At 43.8% G+C, this 25,498-nt stretch overlaps 1 protein-coding gene across 1 annotated transcript in view; it reads right to left on the reverse strand.

The window, feature by feature from the left end:
• The window catches only part of SCFD1 (sec1 family domain containing 1), a 326,499-nt gene extending 302,712 nt beyond the window's left edge, over positions 1-23,787 (reverse strand). Inside the window, exons 1-2 of the mRNA XM_082275124.1 lie at positions 23,704-23,787; positions 10,019-10,089 (exon numbers count right to left, since the gene is read on the reverse strand). Of these exons, the coding sequence (XP_082131250.1) occupies positions 10,019-10,089; positions 23,704-23,734 (102 nt within the window). The 5' untranslated portion in view covers positions 23,735-23,787. The remainder of the gene's footprint in view (positions 1-10,018; positions 10,090-23,703) is intronic.
• Positions 23,788-25,498: the final 1,711 nt, after the last annotated feature.

Raw genomic sequence — 25,498 nt, forward strand, 5'->3', positions numbered from 1 at the left:
GGACCGCTAGATGGCGCCCGCACCGGAAGTGACCAGTTGGAGGTCATGAGGTACCTCATCACTTCCGGTGGGACCGCGCTTATAACGCCGAGCGGAATATGGTACAGACAGGCCACGACTAGTGGCGCGGCTGTCTGTTACCAATCAACCGGAGCATATGAGGTAAGTTTTACTACAACGATCTCCCATCTGTACGGCAGTAATGGCATTTATCTTTCACAGTTTCTGCTGGTTAAATGTGTTTCCACCTTCTCCTCTCAATATTCACTCTCTGGGTAGGTTCCTAATCGGACTTATCTTTTAGTTCACTCTCATTAATCTTGCACATTTTTAACCTTTTTGGTTCACCATCGGTCTGCACCTGGTCTATAACCATATGCTACATCTATATCTCCCACATGGTGTCTGTGCACCCCTGGCTTCATCAACCCCTCTTATTTTCCTGCCTTATCACTCTATGTAGCCCCCTTTTCTCTTTCACAACCTAAGCATGATCTTCTCACTGCTATGGCCCTACTGTTGGAGAACGTGGGTAACGTACCTATGTACACCTGATTTCAGTATCATGTGGGATTTTTAGTAACTAGCTTCTTCCTTTTATGGAATGCTGGTTTTTTCAGATTTACTCCCGTTCGACCGAGCTCGGTCCGGTTCCTGTTAAAGTAGCGGGATCAGGTCTGGCTGGACTTTGTAGTTCAGGGTTATTACCCGCCATTGGATGGATCGCTATGATCCCTGATACACGGACGCTGATATGGCTGCTCTGCTCTAGATACAACTTGTGGTGAGCCCTACTACACTGTAATTCCTATATCTGATTGTAATTAACTTGGTATATTTTTGTAAACTGACTGTATGTTATTCACACTTAGAACCAGCAGAGGTCACCATTCCTGTATTGTCCCAGAAGAAGCCTTCCGGCGAAACATGTTGGACACTAGTGACCCCTAGCACCTTTCAATGGTTCTATGTACATTTAAGTATCTTTGCGATATCAAGATGTATCACTGTATGTGATTGTTTTTATGAATTTGTAATAAAAATCATTATTTTATCTTGTTTTTGAATTATTTATCTTAAACATATACCCTTACAAGCCTCACCCTTAAAATCCCACCATTTTGGTTCACGCCCACCTGCAGCGGTTACTCTGGGGCACAAATAGAGTCCGCAGGGATAGTGATACCATTTTATTTTTTCTTGTTCAATGTATCAATAGGGATGTGGTGTTGGCTTGCTGGGTACATTGGCCAGTTTAGGCATGGCACTTTCCTTTTCTTGTATATTGACCATCCTTACCATGTCTGCATACCAAGACCGGCGAGGCCAGTCTGGTGCCACCAGAATCACAGACACAGATTCCACCGCCAGTCAGCGAAAGAGCCTCGGCAATGGTTGAATCAGAGGAAAGGCATGCATCAGCCGATAACGAGCCCAGGGAACCACCAATGCGTCGGAGGCGTTGGCCAGAGGGTCTCGAGCCCTAGCCACAAACCTTTCTTGATCAGATGAGACGCAAACAGATCCACGTCCAGAGTTCCCCACCGGACACACAGGAGATGAAAATCTCTGGATACAGGGACCATTCCCCCTGATCCAGAACCAGACAACTCAGATAATCCACCTGCCAGTTCTCCACACCGGGAATGTGAACTGCGGAAAGAGCCGGGACATGATCCTCGGCCCAGGTCAGGATGTCGGCCACCTCCCGGGCAGCCCGGACACTCTTGGTGCCCCCTTGATGATTGATGTAAGCCACAGCCGTGGCATTGTCGGATTGAACCCGAACCAGGAGACAGTGCAACTAAGTCGTCCAATGACAAAGACAAAGCGGGCGTGTCTGGTAAAAGATTTTGAACTTTTGCACTGCCTAGTCTACTCCTGAAGAAGGTGCAAAACCCAATCGCACTGAAGCAAGAAGAGCTGCGTCTGTCAATGGACGATAGAGAAATACATTTTTCATATAATATAAAATATGAGATTGCATCAAGAAAAATCGATAATACACATATAGGTAATGCGCTTTACAGATTATCAATTTAGTATCAACTATGAATTATGGCCCTAGAATTATTGCCCTCACTCTGATGTTAACGGCGATACCTCACGTGTGGTACAATTTATCTTTTCATCCACATTTTTTAATTAATTTAATTTTTTTTACACTTTTTTTCTTGATTTGATTTTACTGATATCACCAAGTGGTTAACAAGCCTGTGCATGGGCAGGGGACTGTCCTTATGGAGACATCAGAGGTCTATTATATCCCCAATGTCGACCTTGCCCTCCAGTGTAGCTAATCGAGCACAGATAGTGCTAGATTAGCTGCATCCTCAACTACAGTAGCCAAGAAATGACAGCTACATGTAGCTTCCAGATTGATTAGTCATAAGAGGGATCCTGGAGCAGACATGGGTACACCTTCTGAGCCCCTTAAAGTGAGCAGGCGGCTCTAGAACTGCCTGGATCACTTATCTGAAAGCCCTTTTCTGCCTCTAAAAAAACCACACCAAGATCACGGCTGCTGTAGCAGTAGCAGCAGCCATTAGCTTGCTTTAACCCTTGTACAAACCCTGGCAAAAAGTATGTAAATGTTCAATTGTTTAGTTGTGTAGAAAAAACACAAAACAAATCACAGATGTGCCTCAAAACTATTTTTAATTAACATTCCAACCTTACGGCTTAAAAAAATAAAACATAAAAAAATAAAGAAAAGTGTAGTCAATTGCAACTGTTTTTGCAGATCAAGCAGAGGAAAAAATATGCAATCAGTAAATTCTGAGGAAAATATTATGGAATCACCATGTACTTTGCAGTTCTAAAACAAACATCTGCATCAGATTACATCTGCTAATTAGTCTGCAGTTAAGAATAGAGTGCTTGCACACCTTGGTGAGCTGTTGCACCAACCTGATTGACATGAATCATGGCTCCAACACAAGAGATGTCAGGTGAAACAAAGGAGAGGATTATAAAACGTATTCAAGAAGGTAAATTGTGACGAAACGGTCAGGTCAGAGAGGCTGGCAAGAGGCCTACAGCAACACTAAAGGAGCTGCAGGAATATCTGGAAAGTACTGGCTGTGAGGTACATGCGACAACAGTCTCCTGTGTTCTTCATATATCTGGGCTATGGGGTAGAGGTTGACGGAAACCTTTTCTTACAAAGAAAAACATCTAAGCTAGAGCTGCACGATTAATCGTATAAGAATCGCGATCTCGATCCCCTCCCCACGATCTCAATCCCGAATTTTGATGATTCTCAGTGTTATATGTGTCTGGCTGTCTGACACCCGGGCGATATCCCAGCTGTCTGTGTCAGAGCTCAGCTGACAGGACGGACCCGATGCTTCCTGTTTAGTTCTGGCTTTGTTCTCTCACAGGCGGAGTGGTATCAAATGCACTCCACCTGTGAGGAGACAGAGGAGAGCTGAGCTACAGGAAGCATCAGCACTGCGTCTCTCCTCACAATTCGCCAGAAGTACCCACTGACCAGCAGTATCCACAACAGTACCACTAGCCAGCAATACCCACAGCTGTACTCACCAACTAGCATACCCACAGCAGTACCCACCAACCAGCATTACCCGCCAGCCAGCAGTACCTGCAAGCCAGCAGTACCCACCAGCCAGCAGAACCCACAGCAGTACCCACCAGCCAGCAGAAGCCACAGCAGTACCCACCAGCCAGCAGTACCCACAGCAGTACCCGCCAGCCAGAAGTACCCACAGCAGTATCCACCAGCCAGCAGTACCCACAGCAGTTCCCACTAGCCAGCAGTACTCACAGCAGTACTCACCAGCCAGCAGTACCCACAGCAGTACCTACTAGCCAGCAGTACCTACCAGCCAGCAGTACCCACCAGCCAGCAGTACCTACCAGCCAGCAGTATCCACAGCAGTACCAGACAGCAGTACCCACCAGCCAGCAGTACTCACTGCAGTGCCCACAGCAGTACCCAGGGGTAATCCATGACAGAGGAGGGGGGAGGGGAGTAATCCTAGTCTCAGCTTTATTTCAAATGTTTGATAAAAAAAAAATATCTATCTTTAAAATAAAAATGATTTTGAGAATCATGATCTTCATACTAAGCAAAAAAATTGTGATTCATATTTCTGCCAGAAACGTGCAGCTCTAATCTAAGCCCAGCTAAATTTTGCAAAGACACATCTGAAGTCTCCCAAAAGCATGTGGGAAAATGTGTTATGGTCTGATGAAAACAATGTTTAACTTTTTGGCCATAAATCCAAAAGATATGTTTGGCGCAAAAACAACACTGTATAATACTAAAAGAACACCATACCCACAGTGAAGCATGGTGGTGGCAGCATCATGCTTTGGGGCTGTTTTTCTTTAGCTGGAACAGGGGCCTTAGTCAAGGCAGAGGTTATAAATCGTTCCAAATACCAGTAAAATTGGCACACAACCTTCAGGTTTCTGCTAAAAAACTGAACATGAAGGGGAACTTCATCTTTTAGCATGACAACGACCAAAAGCATACATCAAAATCAACAAAGGAATAGCTTCACCAAAAGATGAATGTTTTGGAATGGGTCAAAAAGAGCCCAGACCTGAATCTGATTGAAAATCTGTGGGGTGATCTGAAGAGGGCTGTGCACAGGAGGTGCCCTCGCAATCTGACAGATTTGGAGTGTTTTTGCAATGAAGAGTGGGCAAATACTGTCAAAGTCGAGATGTGCCATGTTGATGGACTCATACCCAAAAAGCCTCAATGCTGTAATAAAATCAAAAGGTGCTTAAACAAAGTATTAGTTTAGAAGTGTGCACAGTTATCCAACCAGAATATGTTAGTTCTTTATTTTTACTTCCCTAAACCTAAAATATTTCAGTTTGTTGTTCAATTGAGTTGTACTTTTTTAGAGGTCACATTAAAAGGTGGAAAAAGTTCTGAAATGATTTATCTTTGTCTCATAATTTTTTACATCACAGAAACCAGACATTTTAACAGAGGTGTACAGACTATTTACATACACTGTATGTCAATGGCAAGGCCTGCAAATAGACTGGACCTCATTCCAATTGAAAATCTATGGTGGAAATTAAAGAGAATGGTGCATGACAAAGCTCCAACCTACAAAGCTTATCTTGGCAACTGCAATAAGAAAAAGTTGGACTCGGATTGATGAAGAATACGGTTTGTCAATGGTTTGTCAATAGTTAAATCCATGCCTCAAATTCAAGATGTTAGAAAAGCCAGAGGTGGTAAAACAAAGTACTAGTGGTGTACTGGAGTGTTTTTTTCATGATTCCATAATATTTTCCTCAAACTTCTGTTGCTGAACTTTTTCCAAAACTGGTAATTTTATACTTTTTGCCAAGGGTTGTATACCTGGCTTCATAGATGCACCCTGGGAAGGCTTCATCACCAGTGTCTCCCCCTTCAGAAGATGTGCACTGTCACACATCCCGGGAAGTATAGGAGATAGATTCAATTGCCATTGGGGAAACTGGTCACCATAAGAGGAATTGGGAGGAAAATAAAAAAAATAAGGCATGTAAAAAAGAAAAAGCCTGCAATCATCCATTATTTTTTTTTGGATAGCACAACCATTGGTCCCTCCATGCATGCCTTGTGCTTTTCCCACAGACCAAAGCAACATGGTTTTCCCTCTAGAGGAGCCTACTTTTCCATCTTTCAATTCTCTGTCACTCACTCCCACTGACAGTACTGGCATTTGATGATTGGCCAATCTATGTCACACAGGGGGCAAGGACAGTCCTCAGTCCTAGTTCAGGACCCCTTTCGGAGCCCAATCTCGATCCCCATGATGTGCATAAGAGCAGCAGCTCTCCTAGCTCTGTCCCTCCTCGGTGGGAAGATTGATAGCAGCGGGAGCCATAAGCTCCACCTCCTGTCAAACAAATCCTATAATCTAAGTTGGGGGGGGGCAGAGCTGAGCCCCACTGTCTGTGTCAATAGATGTAGACAAGGCGGCTCGGGATTAAGCCCGCACGAGCACCCCCATAGAAGCAGTTTTCTATGAGGGAACACAGCAGGAGGGAGGAGCCAGAAGTTTGGCAGGAGACCAAAGGAGGATCGGGGCAGCTCTGTGAAAAACCACTACACAGAGCAGGTAAGTATGACACGTTTGTTATTTTATTTTAAAAAATTGGAAGCTTTAATATCACTTGAAAGCAAAGCTCCACCCAAAAGGGGAAGCTTTGCTTGTTTGATTCCTCCCTCCTTCGCTGCCGCATTTGGCACCTTTTGTGGGGAGCGGGTACCTTTTATTATATTGTAAAGTTTTTTTTTTCCATGCAGCCTGTGAGCTAAACGAAAAAAGAGGAGCTAACAAATTTCTCCATTTACATCGATCGATGTGGATGAAAAAATCTCTGCCTGAAAGTGTGCGTTATGCCCATCATTAGACCTCTCAGCATCCACCCACTTCTAATGATGGGCATACATGCAATGTTCTTTTTTTTCCTTCAGCCCATGGGCTGAAGGAAAAAAAAGAACATAACAGATTCCTCCATTTACATAGATCAATGTGGATAAAGAAATCTCTGCCAAGAAAAGTGTAAAAAATATACGGCGAAGCATAGGGGAGATCCGCCCTCTGTGTCCACCACGTCCCCTATCCTTCATCATATATGCCTTTTTTTTTTAACTGCAGTGGTGAAATCACCTCCTACAGCGCTGCAATCGTTGATTTACGTATATGTTGAAAGCAAACACTGTTGCTGTCAGGATAAACAGACAAGAGTTGCAGCTGATGGGTGTACCTGCAAAGCAAACAATGGTGAACAATAAAACAAAGTAACAATAAAACATTACAATATAATAGTACACAGTACAGTAAAACAGAAGAACGGTGGTATCTGTAAAGCAAACTATGGTTAATAATGAAAAACAGTAACAATAAAAAAATATAGTATAGCAGTATATTATAAAGTACAATAAAACAGTAAGAACAGAAAATTAACTAAATAAAAGGACAACTATTTTTGGCTTTTTTATTTTGTTTTATTTTTTATTTTTATTTTTTTCTTACTTTTTTTACACTTTTTTTGCAAATGTAAAAAACCTTAAAAGTTCCAGGCTAGGGTCTCTCAAAATGCGATAGCCATCTAACATCTTTCGAGACTCTGTGGGAAAGTGTGCCCTATACGGTACCATGCTGTACCTTATACTAATACTCTAATAGTGTGTGGTAGTGAGGGAAAATGTGCCCAATGCAGAGACCAGGTTGGTCAGTACAGGAGGGACAAAAATAGCGGATGTCACACCTATATCCGCGTTTGCTACAGACACGACATCTTCTTTCGGGTGCTCTTTGGGTATAGGTACCAGGGAGGACATCCAGAAAATGCCTCTCATGCAGCTAGCTCACTGGGTCTGGATTGCTAATTTGGGGCACAGCACCTTCTGGATACAGAAGGGCTGTGATGATCTTTTCCTGGAATTTTAGGAAGGATCCACTTCTTCCCGATGCTTTGTATAGCACATAAGTGTTCAGCAGAGCCAATTTGAATAAGTATACAGACACTTTTTTGTACCAGCGTCTGGCCTTACAGGCTATTAAGTACGGCGCCATCATCTGATCGATGAAGTCCACCCCTCCCATCTTAAGGTTGTATTTGTGAACACAGAGGGGCTTCTCAACAATACCAGTCACCGTTGTAATTTGGACTGTCGCATCTGCGTGAGTGGAAGACAGAACAAAAACATTCCGTGTGTCCTTCCACTTCACACCAAGCAATTTCTTACACTTTAAGCAGGCTCTCTCCCCCCGTCTAAGTCAGGCATCTACAAGCCATTGGGGGAAGCCCGTGATTAGGTCGCACGGTGCCACATGCGCCAATTCCAGAATCAAAAAGGTAACTAAAAAGTGGCAGTGTAAGAATTGTGCACATATAAATGGTACCCCTTTCCGAATACCTATGTAGTCAGGGCAGTCGGGGCACTCCACACTGCTTTCTTTTCTCTCGTAAATCTGGAAATTACATGTATAGCCTGTTGCTCTGTCACAGAGCTTATACATCTTGACCCCATACCTGAAAGGCTTGCTGGGTAGATACTGTTTGAAAACAAGGTGGCAAGAAAATTTAATCAGGAACTCAACAACGCAGACAGCTTGTTGGGACGTATACAAGGCTGCAAATTTTAGGTGGAAATGATTTACGAGGGGCCGAATTTTGAGGAGCCGGTCATATCCAGGGTCACCCTGAGGACGACCGCATTCAATGTCATTGAAATGCACAAACTGCAAGATTTGCTCGTATCTAGTCCTGGCCATGGCAGCAGAGAACAGAGGCATTTGATGAATTGGGTCAGTGGACCAATATGACCACAACTCACTCTTTTTAGCAATGCCCATGATGAGGGATAGGCCCAGAAAGGTTCTAAATTCAGAAACAGTGATCCATGCAAATTCTCTGACAAGGGTCAAATTTGGGATTGCGTTGATAAATTGATTGGCATATAAATTGCTTTGGTCCATAATAGATCTGTACAGATTTTCCATGAAAAAAAGCGCATATAACCAAGGGAGAAAAATCGGCTGTTTTCACCTGAATTTCAGGTTGGCCAGTGAATGAGGGGGGGGGGGGGGGGGGGGAAGGGTCACTGCAGAAGTGGTGGGCTCCCGAATAGGATTTGCAAGCACATCAGGAAGGACACTATGGGCTTGTCTTTGAATTCTTGGTGGCTGTGGGACACTACTTGTGCTGCCAGGGTGCCGCTGCTCTCTACAGGTTCGAATATGGTGATATTATTCTGACAGTGAGGCTTCCCCATCGCTCTCATCTGTCAATGCTCAGCATCGTGTAGGCCTCTTCAATAGTGTATCTCTGTTTGGACATTTAGGCCAGTAAATTTATAGGTAACTAGTGAGACTCACAGCACCTGGTTGTCAAGGACAATTTGAGCCGCTACCAAAAAATGTAACTGCTAGCGCTAGCAGAGATAGCCTGACTCTGCTAACGCTGCAGTTTTGTGCGCTGCGTATCGAAGTGACAGTGATCTACTGATACTGCACTTCTTGGGGGCTGGGTAGAGGGGCTAAACGCAGGTGCTGGCAGGTGTCAGGGCTGATCCTGCTAATGCTGCATTTTGGAAACACTATACTATTGGGGACGCTAGTATAGTTTTGATCTGATTAGACACTATAGTAGTAGTAATGGAGCTGTTTAGTGTGTGTGTGTCACTGGCAATCAAAGAGTTAAAATGTATTACTGAATATGTGGCGGGCAATCTGATGTTATCCTGGATTGTCGCTAACTGATGTCATCTGTGACACTAATACAGTGATTAGAAAAAGATCTGTACACTGTAATAATGGCACTGTGACAGGGCAGTGAAGGGGTTAACTGGGAGTGATCAGGGGGTTAAAACTTTATTAGGGAATATATGGGGGGTACTCTAAACCTATCTGGGACTAATGCTAACTTCCACTAACTGAAGTCACCCATGACACTAATACAGTTATCCTTAAAATATCTGTACACTGTATATAGTGATACTGTAACAGGGAGTGAAAGGGTTAACTGGGGGGTGAAATATGTGCCTATGTGTACTGGTGTCAGTGTAGTGCTTGTGTACTCACTGTTGATGCCCTCTCCTCGCTTGCTGGAACCGAAAAGGGCTCCAGGAGGGGGGGGATGGCATTATTTTCTGTGCCTGCGTTTACATTACACAGCCACAGGATGTTCTGTGATTCACAAGAACTGATCAGCAGGTCCAGGACAAAAATCATTGGCCTGGACCTGATGAGTGATTGGTTCTGGAACAAACACGATTACCACCGGGCGCGAGCGCTGTACAGGTATGTTGATTCGTGCAGCCGAGTCACCTTGTCGCAGTAAATGTGCGGCGGGTGGTCGGCAACTGGTTAATGAAGGGACTAAGTTTCCAATGACAAAATAGACAGTACCTCTTGGAAGATGGATACACCGCATTGATGTAAAGATACAACTTTAACAGAGTTACGTGGAGAGAATTGTAAATAAGGAAGAACCCAGGGCATACATTTAAACCTCCCAGGAGAATTCTTACCTTCCATACGGGCTCACCCGTGCTATTCTTTACAAGAGGAACATTAAAATTCAACATACGCTTTAAAGCAACTGCAAAAGAAAGACAGAAAACAGGACTTGTATCAATACAGCATACTTTGACTATTTACATATTATACAAGGTGTGTACCATTTTTACATATACATAAAAAGTCTCAGTATATTTAAAAAAAAAAATCAATGATTTGTAGTAAAATAAAACAACTGTAGGTTACATTTTTTCAGCCAAACTACATTCAAATTTAAATTTGTGATCTGTTGCTAAGTATTCACGCATATCACAATTTGCACTATTAGGAATATAAAGATACTTTTGCAAGTAAAAGTAAAAAAACTTAGTAAAAAATTATCCATGCTGAGAAAAACAAAGCATGCAAAATTCAAATTTTGTTTAGAACAGATTTCCTTTGGACTTGATCTGCATGTAATCTTCAACAGTATGAGAAATGTTTTTGGACTTTCCCTGTGGCGTTGTGTCATGTCATCTGAGACCCACTTTTAAGTAAGGTACCTGCTCTGTCAGAACCAGAATTCAGCATCAGCGAAGGAATACTTATTCATGTATTCATGTCTGTGTTGTCAATTTATTCACCCATTTAACTTTTTTTTTAATGTATCTTTAGTAATAGATCTTGCTGTGGACCGTTGCTTTTTAACCACTTCAGCTCCAGAAGTTTTACCCCCATTCATGATCAATATAATTTTTCTCTTGACCAGAATTCTTATATAGTGCCACATCCCTTAGAAATATAAACTGGAAAATTCCCCTAGATTGGGACTTTTTAGGCACAGAGGATAAATTTGCAATGAATAATACAATATTTTATTTAACATATACAAAAATACAATTGAAAAAGTTTTTTGCAAGCAATAATCAAAATCACACAATCAGACCATGTATTACAGAAACCAAAACCCAACGCGTTTTGAAGATTTGACTCTTCTTCCTCAGGGGTGGTTCTGAAAATATTCTGTTGAACACAGAAAAATAGTCACAAAATCGTACATTTGATCAAGCCATTTTTTGCGATACGGTACTGGGTTATTTTAACGGACAATTGCACAGTTGTGCAACCCTGGACACAAATAAAATTTGTCCTGGCAATACAAGAAGCCTCATACGGGTTGTTCGCTGATGTATAGAGCCCAATCCAGAGGAGGTCTAGGTTGTCCAAACCTTTGGAAATACAAGTTTGACACAATTAGCACAATAGCATACCTCCCCATCCCTCATACCATGGTTACAGTTTGATAGGATTTTGGTGGCCCCATATTATCTCCCAGGCCTCCTTTGGTCACGCTCCATTAGCCCAAAAGATGTTGAACTAGTTAATGGTATTGTGGGCCAGTCCCTTTGTCTCTGGTCTCTCTATAAGGATAAAGTTGCTTTGTAGACCCTCCCGCTTGACTTCTTTTTTAGGTGAGCCCAAGTTCTCCCCAGCCTTTACTACAGGGCTGGAATTTGATAACTGAATTGCACAAGACCTGGTGACCTTGGACTCACTATTACAAGGCTTTTATTTTTGCTCATTTGAGTATTTTCAACAGAACTATGCCCTTTAAAAGAAATTACTACCAAATCTGAAGAGAGTCCATAAATAAAAATGGGGGTATGGTCCCACCATATGGCCATATCGTGCTCAAGCCCACTACTGCGTCAAAGTACCCCATTATCAGTGGGTCCTACACTATCCATGAAAAAGAGATGAATCCAGCCTTTCTAACCCTTGGAGATAATACTCCTTGCTGGGAGAGATGTGCAGTGTAGTGAGATAGCAAGGAGTATTATCTCCAAGGGTTAGAAAGGCTGGATTCATCTCTTTTTCATGGATAGTGTAGGACCCACTGATAATGGGGTACTTTGACGCAGTAGTGGGCTTGAGCACGATATGGCCATATGGTGGGACCATACCCCCATTTTTATTTATGGACTCTCTTCAGATTTGGTAGTAATTTCTTTTGCATTTGCGCGCTATTCTTTTTTAATATACATGTCTTTTGGTTCATAGCTGCAGCAGCTTTGGAAATACATGGGTATGCTCCCCCAAATGTTTTGCCTGTTTGTCTAGAACTATGCCCTTACTTGTTCCGATTTTTATAAATATGTGCAAGTCAGACACTTTTTTTCCACCATTCTAGAACGGGATGAGGGAGAGGCCAAGTCACCTTTTGAATGTCTATGCCGCGAGAGTTCTAGAGACAAGGTCAGATCAATGACAGATCAGCTCCCAATTGATTGGTTTCCATCTAATATAAAATACCTGAATGATCATTATACTATAGCTAAGTCATCGGCTATGCTGGGCTGGAAGGCGGAGACAGGCCAGGAGCTCTTGGCTGGGGGTTGCCATCCAATGGGCTATAGCCCTTAACTTTCGGCGCCCATCGGTACATTGGTCGCAAGTGCTTCTCTGTATGGAGTCTATCAGATTGATGGAGAGGGTGCATCACACTCTTATGGACTCCATGCATATATTTGACAGTAAATGGAAAGGCTGGTCGGCCTATTAATCATCAACACTGTATTGGTATGTGTTTTCCCATCTGTATTTGCTCGCTATGTCTGAACAATCCTAGCAATATAAATCTGGCAATAGTGTCAACTATGTGATATTGTTCTCTATGTCTTTTTTTTTTTTTCTTTTCTCTGTTCGGGATTTTTTTATTCTTTTTTGGGTTCCTTTTGATGTTATATAGATAGATAGATGCTCTCCTGACTACTTTTATTGTGCCTTATGGTTGGTTGTATTTATAAATCACTCTGTGCTTTTTTATAATGTATCTCTTAAAATACCACAATAAAAATGTTGGTAAACATAAAATTTATGTCCTTTTTTTCCCATAAATAGGGCTTTCTTTTTATGGTATTTGATCACCTCTGCAGTTTTTTTTTTTTGTGCAATACAAAAAAAAAACAATATTTTTTTACTTTCTGATAAAAAACATATCTAACAAAAAAAGTGAAAAAAAAAAATCGAATTTCTTTATCAATTTAGGCCAATATATATTCTACTACATATTTTTGGTAAAAAAAAATAATACATTTTGAGTAAGCGTATATTGATTGGTTTGCACAAAAGTTATAGCATCTAGGATCTATGGAGTATTTTTAATTTATTTTTTTTACTAGTAATGGCGGCGATTATTACAGCGTACGGTCAGGCACTAACTGACACTTTTTGGGGACACAGTGCAGTGATACAGTGCTAAAAATATGCACTGTTACTGTACTAATGACACTGGCTGGGAAGGGGTTAAACATCAGGGGCGATCAAAGGGGTTGACTGTGTGCCTAACTAGTGTGTTTGTGTACTGTGGGAGGTGCCTTTACTAGGGGAAGGCATAGATCTGTGTCCCTGCAAAGCAGAAGCACAGGATCCATGCCTTCTTTACTGACAGAACAGCAATCTGTCTGGTTTACATAGGCAGATCACCATTCTGTCTCTGTGCTGAATGATCAGCGGTGGCGGCAAACATAGAGTCCACTGTACCCGCAGATCAGCTCCCGCTGTGTATAATTACAGTGCGAGTGGGTCGCCGTCAGCAGGAATGCATGCCTCAGACCTGGAAGTGTCGGATCAAGTACTAGGTACGTGATCCAGTGCAGCAGTGCCACCTTGCTGCCCTATAAGTTATATGGGCGGCAAGTGGTTAAGAGGGCTCAGGGGAGCACAAACACGGTCCCTGGATTGGTAGGAGCTCATCCACAAAGTTGCAGTAGGCTGTGTACCGTGAATATAAGCTTATACACGATATTGTCAAAAGTATTGGGACACCTGCCTTTACACGCACATGAACGGCATCCCAGTCTTAGTCTGTAGGGTTAAATATTGAGTTGGCCCACCCTTTGCAGCTATAACAGCTTCAACTCTTCTGGGAAGGCTGTCCACAAGGTTTAGGAGTGGGTCTATGGGATTGTTTGACCATTCTTCCAGAACCGCATTTGTAAGGTCAGGCATTGATGTGGATGAGAAGGCCTAGTTTGCAGTCTGCGCTCTAATTCATCCCAAAGGTGTTCTATTGCTTTGAGGTCAGGACTCTGCGCAGGCCAGTTAAGCCAGCCAAGCCTACAGTCTCATGCTTGTGATATTTTGTTTGTAGGGCCCCTTTCACACGAGTGATCCGATCAGATCCGCTTGTCAGTTTTTTAGGCGGATCTGATCGGATCCCCCATGCGGCAGCGGATGTCAGCGGAGAAATGTCCGCTGACACCCACTGCCATCCGTATCCGATCCTGTCCGTGAAATCCGGACAGATGGAAACCCTATTTTCTATCCGTCCAGGGGATCAGATTGGATGGAATCGGATGAGAGCAGACAGGCGGTCCGCTCTCATCCAATTCCACCATAGAGATGCATGGGGCTCTGACATCTCCCTCTCCGCACACAGAGCAGAGAGGGAGTTGTCACACTCCTGCTCAGCGGGGATCTGTGTTTACGATCCCCTGCTGAGCAGCATGGACCCGCCTATGGAGGCGGACCGTGTGAAAGAGCCCTAAGACGTGTTCCAAGCTCTCTGTTTGTCTGCCCTGCTCTGCTATTTCGGATTCCCTCGTTGACAACCTCAGATCAGATCTCAAATACTCTCTGAACTCTTTGAAGATGGCTTGATAAAGCGCATAGCGCGAAACATGTAGTCATGGCAACCATATAGCTTGTGTTCCACCCTGGTTCCTGGTATTTCCCCACAAGTGGCGCCTGTCCGGCTGATGTCACCGCTACGGAACTACAGCGGAGTCCTTTCATCCTCGCACCAGCTGGCTTCCGGCTTTGTGCACACACTGCTCAGCAGTCCTGGGAGACTGACTTCCTCGCACTCGTCTTGCTTGCTGCCAGGTGCCCTTGTCCACTCCAGCCCAGGGGGATGTAAGCATTTTATGTACTTTTTTTTTCGGTTATCAATACCAATATACTGTTAACCCTTTCTATACTGTACAGTGGGTACGGAAAGTATTCAGACCCCCTTAAATTTTTCACTCTTTGTTATATTGCAGCCATTTGCTAAAATCATTTAAGTTCATTCTTCTTCCTCATGAATGTACACATAGCACCCCATACTGAAAGAAAAAACACAGAATTGTTGACATTGTTGCAGATTTATTAAAAAAGAAAAACTGAAATATCACATGGTCCTAAGTATTCAGACCCTTTGCTGTGACACTCATATATTTAACTCAGGTGCTTTCCATTTCTTCTGATCATCCTTGAGATGGTTCTACACCTTCATTTGAGTCCAGCTGTGTTTGATTATACTGATTGGACTTGATTAGGAAAGCCACACACCTGTCTATATAAGACCTTCCAGATCACAATGCATGTCAGAGCAAATGAGAATCATGAGGTCAAAGGAACTGCCTGAAGAGCTCAGAGACAGAATTGTGGCAAGGCACAGATCTGGCCAAGGTTACAAAAAGATTTCTGCTGCACTTAAGGTTCCTAAGAGCACAGTGGCCTCCATAATCCTCAAATGGAAGACGTTTGGGACGACCAGAACCCTTCCTAGAGCTGGCCGTCTGGCCAAACTGAGCTATCGGGGGAGAAGAGCCTTGGTGAGAGAGGTAAAGAAGAACCCAAAGATCACTGTGGCTGAGCTCCAGAGATGCAGTCAGGAGATGGGAGAAAGTTGTAGAAAGTCAACCATCACTGCAGCCCTCCACCAGTCGGGGCTTTATGGCAAAGTGGCCCGACGGAAGCCTCTCTTCAGTGTAAGACACATGAAAGCCAGCATGGAGTTTGCTAAAAAAACACCTGAAGGACTCCAAGATGGTGAGAAATAAGATTCTCTGGTCTGATGAGACCAAAATAGAACTTTTTGGCCTTAATTCTAAGTGGTATGTGTGGAGAAAACCAGGCACTGCTCATCACCTGTCCAATACAGTCCCAACAGTGAAGCATGGTGGTGGCAGCATCATGCTGTGGGGGTGTTTTTCAGCTGCAGGGACAGGACGACTGGTTGCAATCGAGGGAAAGATGAATGTGGCCAAGTACAGGGATATCCTGGACAAAAACCTTCTCCAGAGTGCTCTGGACCTCAGACTGGGCCGAAGGTTTACCTTCCAACAAGACAATGACCCTAAGCACACAGCTAAAATAACGAAGGAGTGGCTTCACAACAACTCCGTGACTGTTCTTGAATGGCCCAGCCAGAGCCCTGACTTAAACCCAATTGAGCATCTCTGGAGAGACCTAAAAATGGCTGTCCACCAACGTTTACCATCCAACCTGACAGAACTGGAGAGGATCTGCAAGGAGGAATGGCAGAGGATCCCCAAATCCAGGTGTGAAAGACTTGTTGCATCTTTCCCAAAAAGACTCCTGGCTGTATTAGATCAAAAGGGGGCTTCTACTAAATACTGAGCAAAGGGTCTGAATACTTAGGACCATGTGATATTTCAGTTTTTCTTTTTTAATAAATCTGCAACAATGTCAACAATTCTGTGTTTTTCTGTCAGTATGGGGTGCTATGTGTACATTCATGAGGAAGAAGAATGAACTTAAATGATTTTAGCAAATGGCTGCAATATAACAAAGAGTGAAAAATTTAAGGGGGTCTGAATACTTTCCGTACCCACTGTATGTTCACCTGACTTCCTTATCCATTGCATCCCGGTGTGGTTCATGCGCTGCCTTCCTCATGTACTTTTGTCCATATCAGCACCCTTCCTATTGGCTAACAGCAGAAAAACCACTGGGGAGCCTCACAGGCTTATTTCTATCCCTCCACCCTAAAGGCACCCCAGGAGCGCCAGATTTGTGATTATTACTCTCTGAACTCTGCCTGACTTTTGACTTGGATTTGTCCACAACTATTCTGACCCTCGCCTGCCTTGTACCTGGACTGTCATTGAACATCTCTGCCTGTCTGACCACCGCAAGTATCTGTTACAGTTCAGTTTACATGTTGGCACAGTGCCTGTGTGCTGGGATGATGGAACACCTGTGCATACAGTGGAGAGACATCATCCCACATTGGGGCAATCAAGAAAGCAAAAGACCTGCACCAGTGGTGCACCAGAAGGTACCAGTGCAGGCGATGAACCTCGCAGGCATCAGACTGCTCTGCTTTGAAAATGAAAGATAGAGGCTGACAGGTTGCCATGAACAGCTGCTCATCATTCTGGCTCCTCCAGTTTTCAATACAAATCCCAATGTACAGTGCATCCAGGAAGTCTTCACAGCACTTTACTTTTTCCACATTCTGTTATGTTACAGCCTTATTCCAAAATGGATTTAATTCATTATTTTCCTCAAAATTCTACAAACAATACTCTATAATGACAACATGAAAGAAGTTTGTTTGAATTCTTTGCAAATTTATTAGAAAAAAAAAAAAATCACATGTACATCAATATTCACAGCCTTTGCCATCACAGTCAAAATTAAGCTCAGGTATATCCTGTTTACACTAATCATCCTTGAGATGTTTGTACAACTTGATTGGAGACCACCATTGGTAATTTCAGTTGATTGAACATGATTTGGAAAGGCACACCAGTCTATACAAGGTCCCACAGTTAAGAGTGCATGTCAGAGCACAAACCAAGCTATGAAATCCAAGGAATTGCCTGTAGATCTCCGAGACAGGATTGTATCAAGACACAGATCTGGGGAAGGGTACAGAAAAATCTCTGCAGCATTGAAGGTTTCAATGAGCACAGGGGCCTACATCATTCGTAAATAGAAGAAGTTTGGAACCACCAGTACTCTTCCTAGAGTGGGCCGCCCGGCCAAACTTAGTAATCAGGGGAGAAGGGCCTTAGTCAGGGAGGGGATTAAGAATCCGATGGTCACTCTGACAGAGCTCCAGCATTTTCGCTGTGGAGACAGGAGAACCTTTCAGAAGAACAACCATCTCTGCAGCACTCCACCAATCAGGCCCGTATGGTAGAGTTGCCAGACGGAAGCCACGCCTTAGTAAATGGCACATGACAGCGCATCTGAAATTTTGCCAAAAGGCACCCGAAGGACTGTCAGACCATGAGAAACAAAATTCTCAGGTCTGATGAAATAAAACTGAACTCTTTGGCCTGAATAGTAAGCGTAATGTCTGGAGGAAACCAGACACCGCTCATCACCTGGTCAATACCATACCTACAGTGAAGCATAGTGGTGGCACCATCATGCTGTGGGGATGTTTTCCAGTGGCAGGAACTGGGAGACTAGTCAGGATTAAGGAAAAGATGAATGCAGCAATGTACAGAGACATCCTTGATGAAAACCTGCTCCGGAACACTCTGGGCCTCGAACTTCAACAGGACAAGGACCCTTAGCACGCAACCAAGATAAAAAGGAGTAGCTATGGGACAACTCTATGAATATCCTTGAGTGGCCCAGCCAGAGCTCAGACATGAACCCAATTTAACTTCTCTGGAGAGACCTGAAAATGGCTGTGTACCAACAGTCTCCCATCCAACCTGATGGAGCTTGAGAGGTCCTACAAGAAGAATGGGAGAAATTGCCCAAAAATAGGTGCGCCAAGCATGGAGCATCATACTCAAAAAAGACTTGAGGCTGTAATTGGTGCCAAAGGTGCTTCAAAGTATTGAGCGAAGGCTGTGAATACTTATGTACATGTGATTTATTTAGTTTTTTATTTTTAATACATTTGTAAAAATTTCAAACAAACTTCTTTCACATTGTCATTGTGGGGGTATTGTTTGTAGAATTTTGAAGAAAATAATGAATTTAATCCATTTTGAAAAAGACTGTAACATAGCAAATTGTGGAAAAAGTGAAGTGTGGTGAATATCTTCCGGATGCACTGTATGTCTATGATCGCTTCCATCCAAGTCTGAAGGGAAAAGAAAAACGGAAAAAGTTTGCATCCTCTTCTGCTTTTATGCATACTGCACAGTTTACTTTTCCTTTTTTAAACTTTATTTGATGTGTCAAAAGTGACATTTGTTCATTTGTATCTCTGCAAAGGAGTGTGTTGCATTGGTTTGTGGTGACACGTCTGCATTTTACTGCACCTCTTGGCTGCATTGCAGTATGAAGGGGGAACATATAAAATTGTTTTCCTATGTGCCATAGCAGTGAGTGGTGTTCATACAGAGAGGAAAAATGCAGGAAACGCACTGTGTGTGAGTAAGCCCTGAGTTTTCATGCTTTTTCTTTACCAGTTTTCATAACAGAACTGTTGACGGACATGTGACAGGACGACAAGACTCTGCACACCTTTTGCTTTGATGCACCTGAATTTGTTTTGAGATGATTTTAATGAAAAGTTATATTTAACCCCTTCTTGCTCAGTCTAAGCATCCCTTGAATAGGGAATCTACGACTGGTGGTCACATGATAGGCCAGCTGGTCCCAAATCATTACTGGAGACTGGGAGCTGTATGCGACAACTCAGTTTCCATGATGACAGCACAGTATGCACACTATTAGCACTGAGATTTCAGCAGCCCTTGGATGCATATGTGCATGCGGGCATTAAAGCAGAACTATTTTCACCGAAATACTTCCTCATCCCAGCAATGTGGCAGTTAATCACTTAAGCCCCGGAGGATTTGGCTGCTAAAAGACCAGGGGGTATTTTGCGATTCGGCACTGCGTGACTTTAACGGACAATTGCGCGGTCGTGCGACGCTGTACCTAAACGAATTTGACGTCCTTTTTTTCCCACAAACAGAGCTTTCTTTTGGTGGTATTTGATCACCTGTGCGATTTTTTTGATCACGCGCTATAAACAAAAAAAAGAGCGTCAATTTTGCAAAAATAACAATATTTTTTCACATTTTTTTATATGAAATTCCCCCCCCCAAAAAAAAAAAGTAAAAATCAAAATTTTTTAACATTTTCGGCCAATTTGTTTTATGCTACATATGTTTGGTAAAAAAAAAAAAAAAAAAAAATCGCAAAAAGCGTATTTTGATTGGTTTGCGCAAAAGTTATCGCGTTTACTAACAAAGGGAAAGATTTTTGTCATTTTGTTGTTTTTTTTAACGCGTAATGGCGGCGATCTGCGATTTTTTTTGCGGTACTGCAACATTGGGGCGGACAGATCGGACCCTTGACTGACATTTTTGACACTTTTGGGGTTACCAGTGACATTTCTACAGTAATCAGTGCTATATATATGCACTGTTACTGTAAAATTACAGTGGCAGTGAAGGGGTTAACTTTATTTGAGAGGGAGGGGCTGTGTGTGTCCCTAGGGGCGTGATTCTAACTGTGATTGGCTGTGGCTTGAGCTGTAGGAACACTGATCAACGGTCCTACATAGTAGAACCGTATGATCAGTGTTTCTACACAGGGGAGAAGGACAGGCAGCTTGTTTACACAAGCTGCCTGCCTTTCTCCCTCTCCCCCGCCGATCGCAGAGTGACCGGCAGACATCGGGTCCGCCGGTCACATGCGCGGGATGGGGGGGGGGGTCGCTGGCGCGTGCTCGCTCCCCAGAGCCTCACAGGCCAGTGACGTATATATACGTCACTTTGCCTGTGAGGGGCTGACCGCCGCAGTATATCTACTTGCGGCGGTCGGCAAGCGGTTAAATCCCTCACTGGCCGCTGTCATCTTCTTGCTGGCTATTTTCAGCTGCTGGGTTTTTGGCCCATCGATTGGACTGAGAGGGAATGACATCATCCCAGGCTTGTGCGCAGGAGTCCATCTTTTCAGGGCAGCCAGAGTGTGCTGGGAATGTGTAGCTCAGTCAGTGTGCATTCAACTTTAAGTTAGGTTTGTGTTATTGTAGAAGAGATTTAGGGCTCATTCAAATGGGCAATTAGCCCTGTCCCAGTCACTTATTGCTGCATCTGCATCCACCTCGGAGCAGTGTGCAGGCAGCCCATAGAAGTGGATGCAGATGCAGCAGCTGAACAGAAACAGATGCATGTCAAATTTTGACATGCAGGCATGAGCACAGATCTGAATACACACACTGTAGGTTCAAACATGCACAGATCTGAACCTACACTGTCTGCATTCAGATAGATACATCCGCTCCTGCCTGCATGTCAAATTATAATATGTGACCATATTTATGGAATCGCTTCATCTGCATCCATTTCTCTAAGCTGCCTGCACAAAGCTCCGAGGTGGATGCAGACTTGGCATAAATCAGCTCTGCACGGAGAATATGGCTCATCGCTCCTGTAAATGAGCCTATAGCATATTTCTGCTATAAGAAAGAGCTGTCTGCTTTAAGTCTTTTATTAGTAAGGTTAGTTTCACTTTAAAGTGGATGTAAACCCTCATGTATACCCAGTGACGCGAACAGCCTCAGGTGATACACAGAGATTAAACAAATCCCCCTACATAAGTTTTATTAGTTTATCTGCAGTCTTCCCCTCTCTACACCCTTTCAAATGTGCAGATCATGTTAAGAATCTTTCATCTGTCAGCAGCACAGAGGAGGGGGCGGGGAGACTGCAGTTACTGCATGAGAGCCAATTGGAGGAAAGGCACCCCCCCCCCCCCCCTGGCCCCAGCAGAAGAACTGTGTTGTGAATAGACAAGCTTTGTTCTGAGCTTCTCCCCCCCAAATTTATTCCATGTGTTGAGAAAATTTCTCAGAAGTGATTCATGCTGATAACAGAGGAACAAAGCACCAGAGAGAAATGACACCAAGGCTTCATGTACACGGACGTTTGAAAACCTCTCAACACTGGAACTTGACAGCTAGTAATCAACGGTTATAAATGTCAGTTTTGCCACGTTTAGAATCCTTTTTTACATTGCAAAATGGTCAGAAACGCATCTCCATTGAAAACACCTACAAACCAAATGCTTATAAACGTGATTTGCCGTGTTTATACATGTGTGTATGCTGTTACAAGCATTGGGTGTTTCAAATGCCAATAAACTTCCGTCTAAACGCATTTTTTTGATCTTAAAGAAACGCCACTAAACTCAACTGCCTCTAAACAACTATAAACGTCTCAGTGTACATAGACAGATAAGATAACAGAGGAGAGTACAGGGACTGCTGAAAAAAAAATGCCCAGCTGCTCCTAAATGTCCATTTATCAGTCGAAGTGTACATGGAGCCTTAGGCTGGCCATACACTATACAATTTTCTTATTCCATTTCCTTTAGATTTACCTTAAACTATGTAGTGCAAGGGCCTGCCTGACTGCATACAAATTGAAAGTGTTTAGGTTTGACCCTATATCACATGGTTTTGGTAAATCTAAAGGAAAGTTGAACAAGAAAATTGTATAGTGTATGGCCAGCCTTAGAGCAGGGGTCTTCAAACTACGGCCCTCCAGTTGTTCAGGAACTACAATTCCCATCATGCTTAATCATGTCTGTGAATGTTAGAGTTTTACAATGCTTAATGGGATGTGTAGTTTCACAACAGCTGGAGGGCCGTAGTTTAAGGATCCCTGCCTTAGAGCTTTGGAAAGAAATAAGTTCTATGTGCTTTGTTCAAATCCCATGACTGAGGTTTAGGCCCCGTTCACACTGGGGCAATCCGACTTCCCCAGGCGACCTCGGAGCGGCCGGCATGGACTTCATAACATTGAAGTCTATGACGGTCGCCTGCAGGTCGCCCCAAAGAAGCTCCGGACCCTTTTTCTAAGTCGGAGCGACTTGTGTTGCTCCTATTAGAACGGGTCCACAGCTTCCCTATGGAAGGCGACCTACGGCGACCTGTGAGGCGACCCAGTGTGAACGGGGACTGACAACCACTCTAAAGTGATACTAAAGACTTTTATTTATTTTTTTAATAACAAACGTGTTATACATACCTGCTCTGTGTAGTGGTCTTTGCACAGAGTGGACCGGATTCACCTCTTCTCAGGTCTCATGCCGGCGCATCTCCCGGGTGCCCCCACAGCAAGCAGGTTGCTGTGAGGGCACCTAGGCAGGCATGTGTCAATTTACACACGGTGTCACTGTTTGGGCCCACCCCCTCATTGGCCAAAAGCCAATCAGGAGTGCAAGTCCCCAGAAAAGGGAATGCTCTCATGGCCATCACTGGATGGAGAGGGGGCTTAAGTAAGTTGTAGGGGGATCTGCTGCACACAGGTTTTGTACCTTCATACAAAACCTTGTGCCTTAACACCAACTTTACGCTTCATTCACAGGGAAAGCATACCAATCAGTACTCCTGTGTAGGTGGCCATCTTCAGCCGCCCAGGATGCACCGGTGTTCCAAGTCAGTTTTGATGGGACCCGCACACACGTGCATTCCAGGACACATATGGCGGTCCATTCTGCCAGCCGCCGGACCTTGATTTCAACAGTGCATCCCTACACAGAACACCTGCACATCCCAGGTGGCTGACGATGGCCCCTTGCTCGGGAGTACAGATCGATACACCCATGTGAATGAGGCCTAAGGCTCACCCTCTCCGCAGATTCACCAGAGCGTTAGATGGGTGGCAAGGGGTTTAAATTTAACCTGTGAGGATCCCTGCACCCGGTGAGCTCCATTCACCACTCAGTACAAAGGAGCCCATGAACAAAGCATTACCCAGAGCAATGTGTAGCCTCCACCCTGGTCCTCCTATCACCCTCCTTATACTACAGACAGGTATGACAGCCCTGTACACACATACACCCAACTGTCACTGAGCTCCAGAATGGAGCATAGGGCTCTGTCTCTGCATACTCCCACTATATGTGAAGCACAGTTCCCCCCCCCCCCTCCCCCTTCTAAGACCAGCACAGCCCCTGTCATGTCACATTCCTCTCATAGCTGCCCGGTTCTCACCCGTCTGTTTTTCCCGGATAGAGGACGCCATCTTTCTTTGACTTCGCCCCGCCTGCTGCTCTGACGCCTCCAATGGTGACGTGGCAGCGGAGACGAATTCACCACCCAGGTAACCAGAGAGAGGAGGGAATTGTATTCGCTTCTCCCTATTGGCTGGCTTTGGACGCCGAACAAAGGCGTCATCTGTGTCTATGAAACCGGAAGTTCGTGCGTTCCACGGTTTGTGTTCCAACATGTCATTCCTCTATGTGCGGGATTCAGTGCCTTCAGCTGTCTTTGTGCGCTGTTGGATATAATATTAAATACACAAAGAACCAGAAGGCTGGATTTTGTTTCCTAACCACTTAAGGACCAGAAGGTTTTACGTCCTTAACCACTTTACCACCGGAGGATTTTGCTGTCTTACGTCTGGGCCACTTTTTGCGATTCGGCGCTGTGCGACTTTAACGGACAATTGTGCGGTCATGCGATGCCGTACCCAAACGAAATTTACGTCCTTTTTTTCCCACAAACAGAGCTTTCTTTTGGTGGTATTTGATCACCTGTGCGATTTTTACTTTTTGCGCTATAAACAAAAAAAGAGCGTTTATTTTGAAAAAATAACAATATTTTTTAAATTTTTTATATGAAATCCCCCCCCCCCCCCCAAAAAAATGTAAAAATCTAAATTTTTTTAAATTTTTGGCCAATTTGTTTTCTGCTACCCATGTTTGGTAAAAAAAATCACAATAAGCGTATTTTGATTGGTTTGCGCAAAAGTTATTGCGTTTACTAACTACGGGAAAGATTTCTGTCATTTTTGGTGGGTTTTTTTTTAACGAGTAATGGCGGCTTCTGCAATTTTTTTTTTTTTGCGGAACTGCGACATTGCGGCGGACAGATCGGACCCTTGACTGACATTTTTGACACTTTTGGGGGTACCAGTGACATTACTAAAGTAATCAGTGCTATATATATATGCACTGTTACTGTAAAAATGACACTGGCAGTGAAGGGGTTAATTTTATTGGAGAGGGAGGGGTTAATGTATGCCTGGTGCTTACTGACGTGTGTGGGGGGAGGTGACTGAGTGACACAGGGACAGATCGCATGTTCAGCTATGCTGAACACTGCAATCTGTCACTCCTTGTCACTTAGGAGATCCGCCCGCTCTGTTTACACAAGCGGGCAGATCTCCAAACTCGATTCCACGGCGATCGGGGCAGAGCAGCGGCGATCGCTGCCGCTCCTCCCCTGGCCCGACTCCCGCTGTGACTGAAAACAGCGGGAGCGCGCCTCTGGCGGCGCGCGAGCGCCGCCTACAGGGGGAGGAGTCCAGCGACGTAGGTCTACGTCGCTGGACGGAATCTAGCCACTTTGCCGCAGTATGGTGAACGTGATTGGTCGGCAAGTGGTTAATGACCTGAAAATGACAATTGGGCGGTCGTATGAGGCTGTACCTACAGAAAATTGATGCCCTTTTCCCCATGAATAGAGCTTTCTTTTGGTGGTATTTAATCACCTCTGCGTTTTTTATTTTTAGCGCTATAAAGAAAAAAGCGTGACAATTCTGGAAAAAATATATATTTTTAACTTTCTGCTAGAACACATTCCCAATAAAAAAAAATTAAAAATCTATTTTTTTATCACTTTAGGCCAATATGTATTCTGCTACATAATTTTGGTTAAAAAAAAATCCCAATAAGTGTATATTGATTGGTTTGCGCAAGAGTTATCACATCTACAAACTAGGGGAAAGATTTATATCATTTTTATTAATTTATTTATTTATTACTAGTAATGGCATCGATCAGCG

Source organism: Pelophylax lessonae, assembly GCF_965119305.1.
Source record: "Pelophylax lessonae genome assembly, chromosome: 13".
In the NCBI taxonomy this organism is placed as follows: domain Eukaryota; kingdom Metazoa; phylum Chordata; class Amphibia; order Anura; family Ranidae; genus Pelophylax; species Pelophylax lessonae.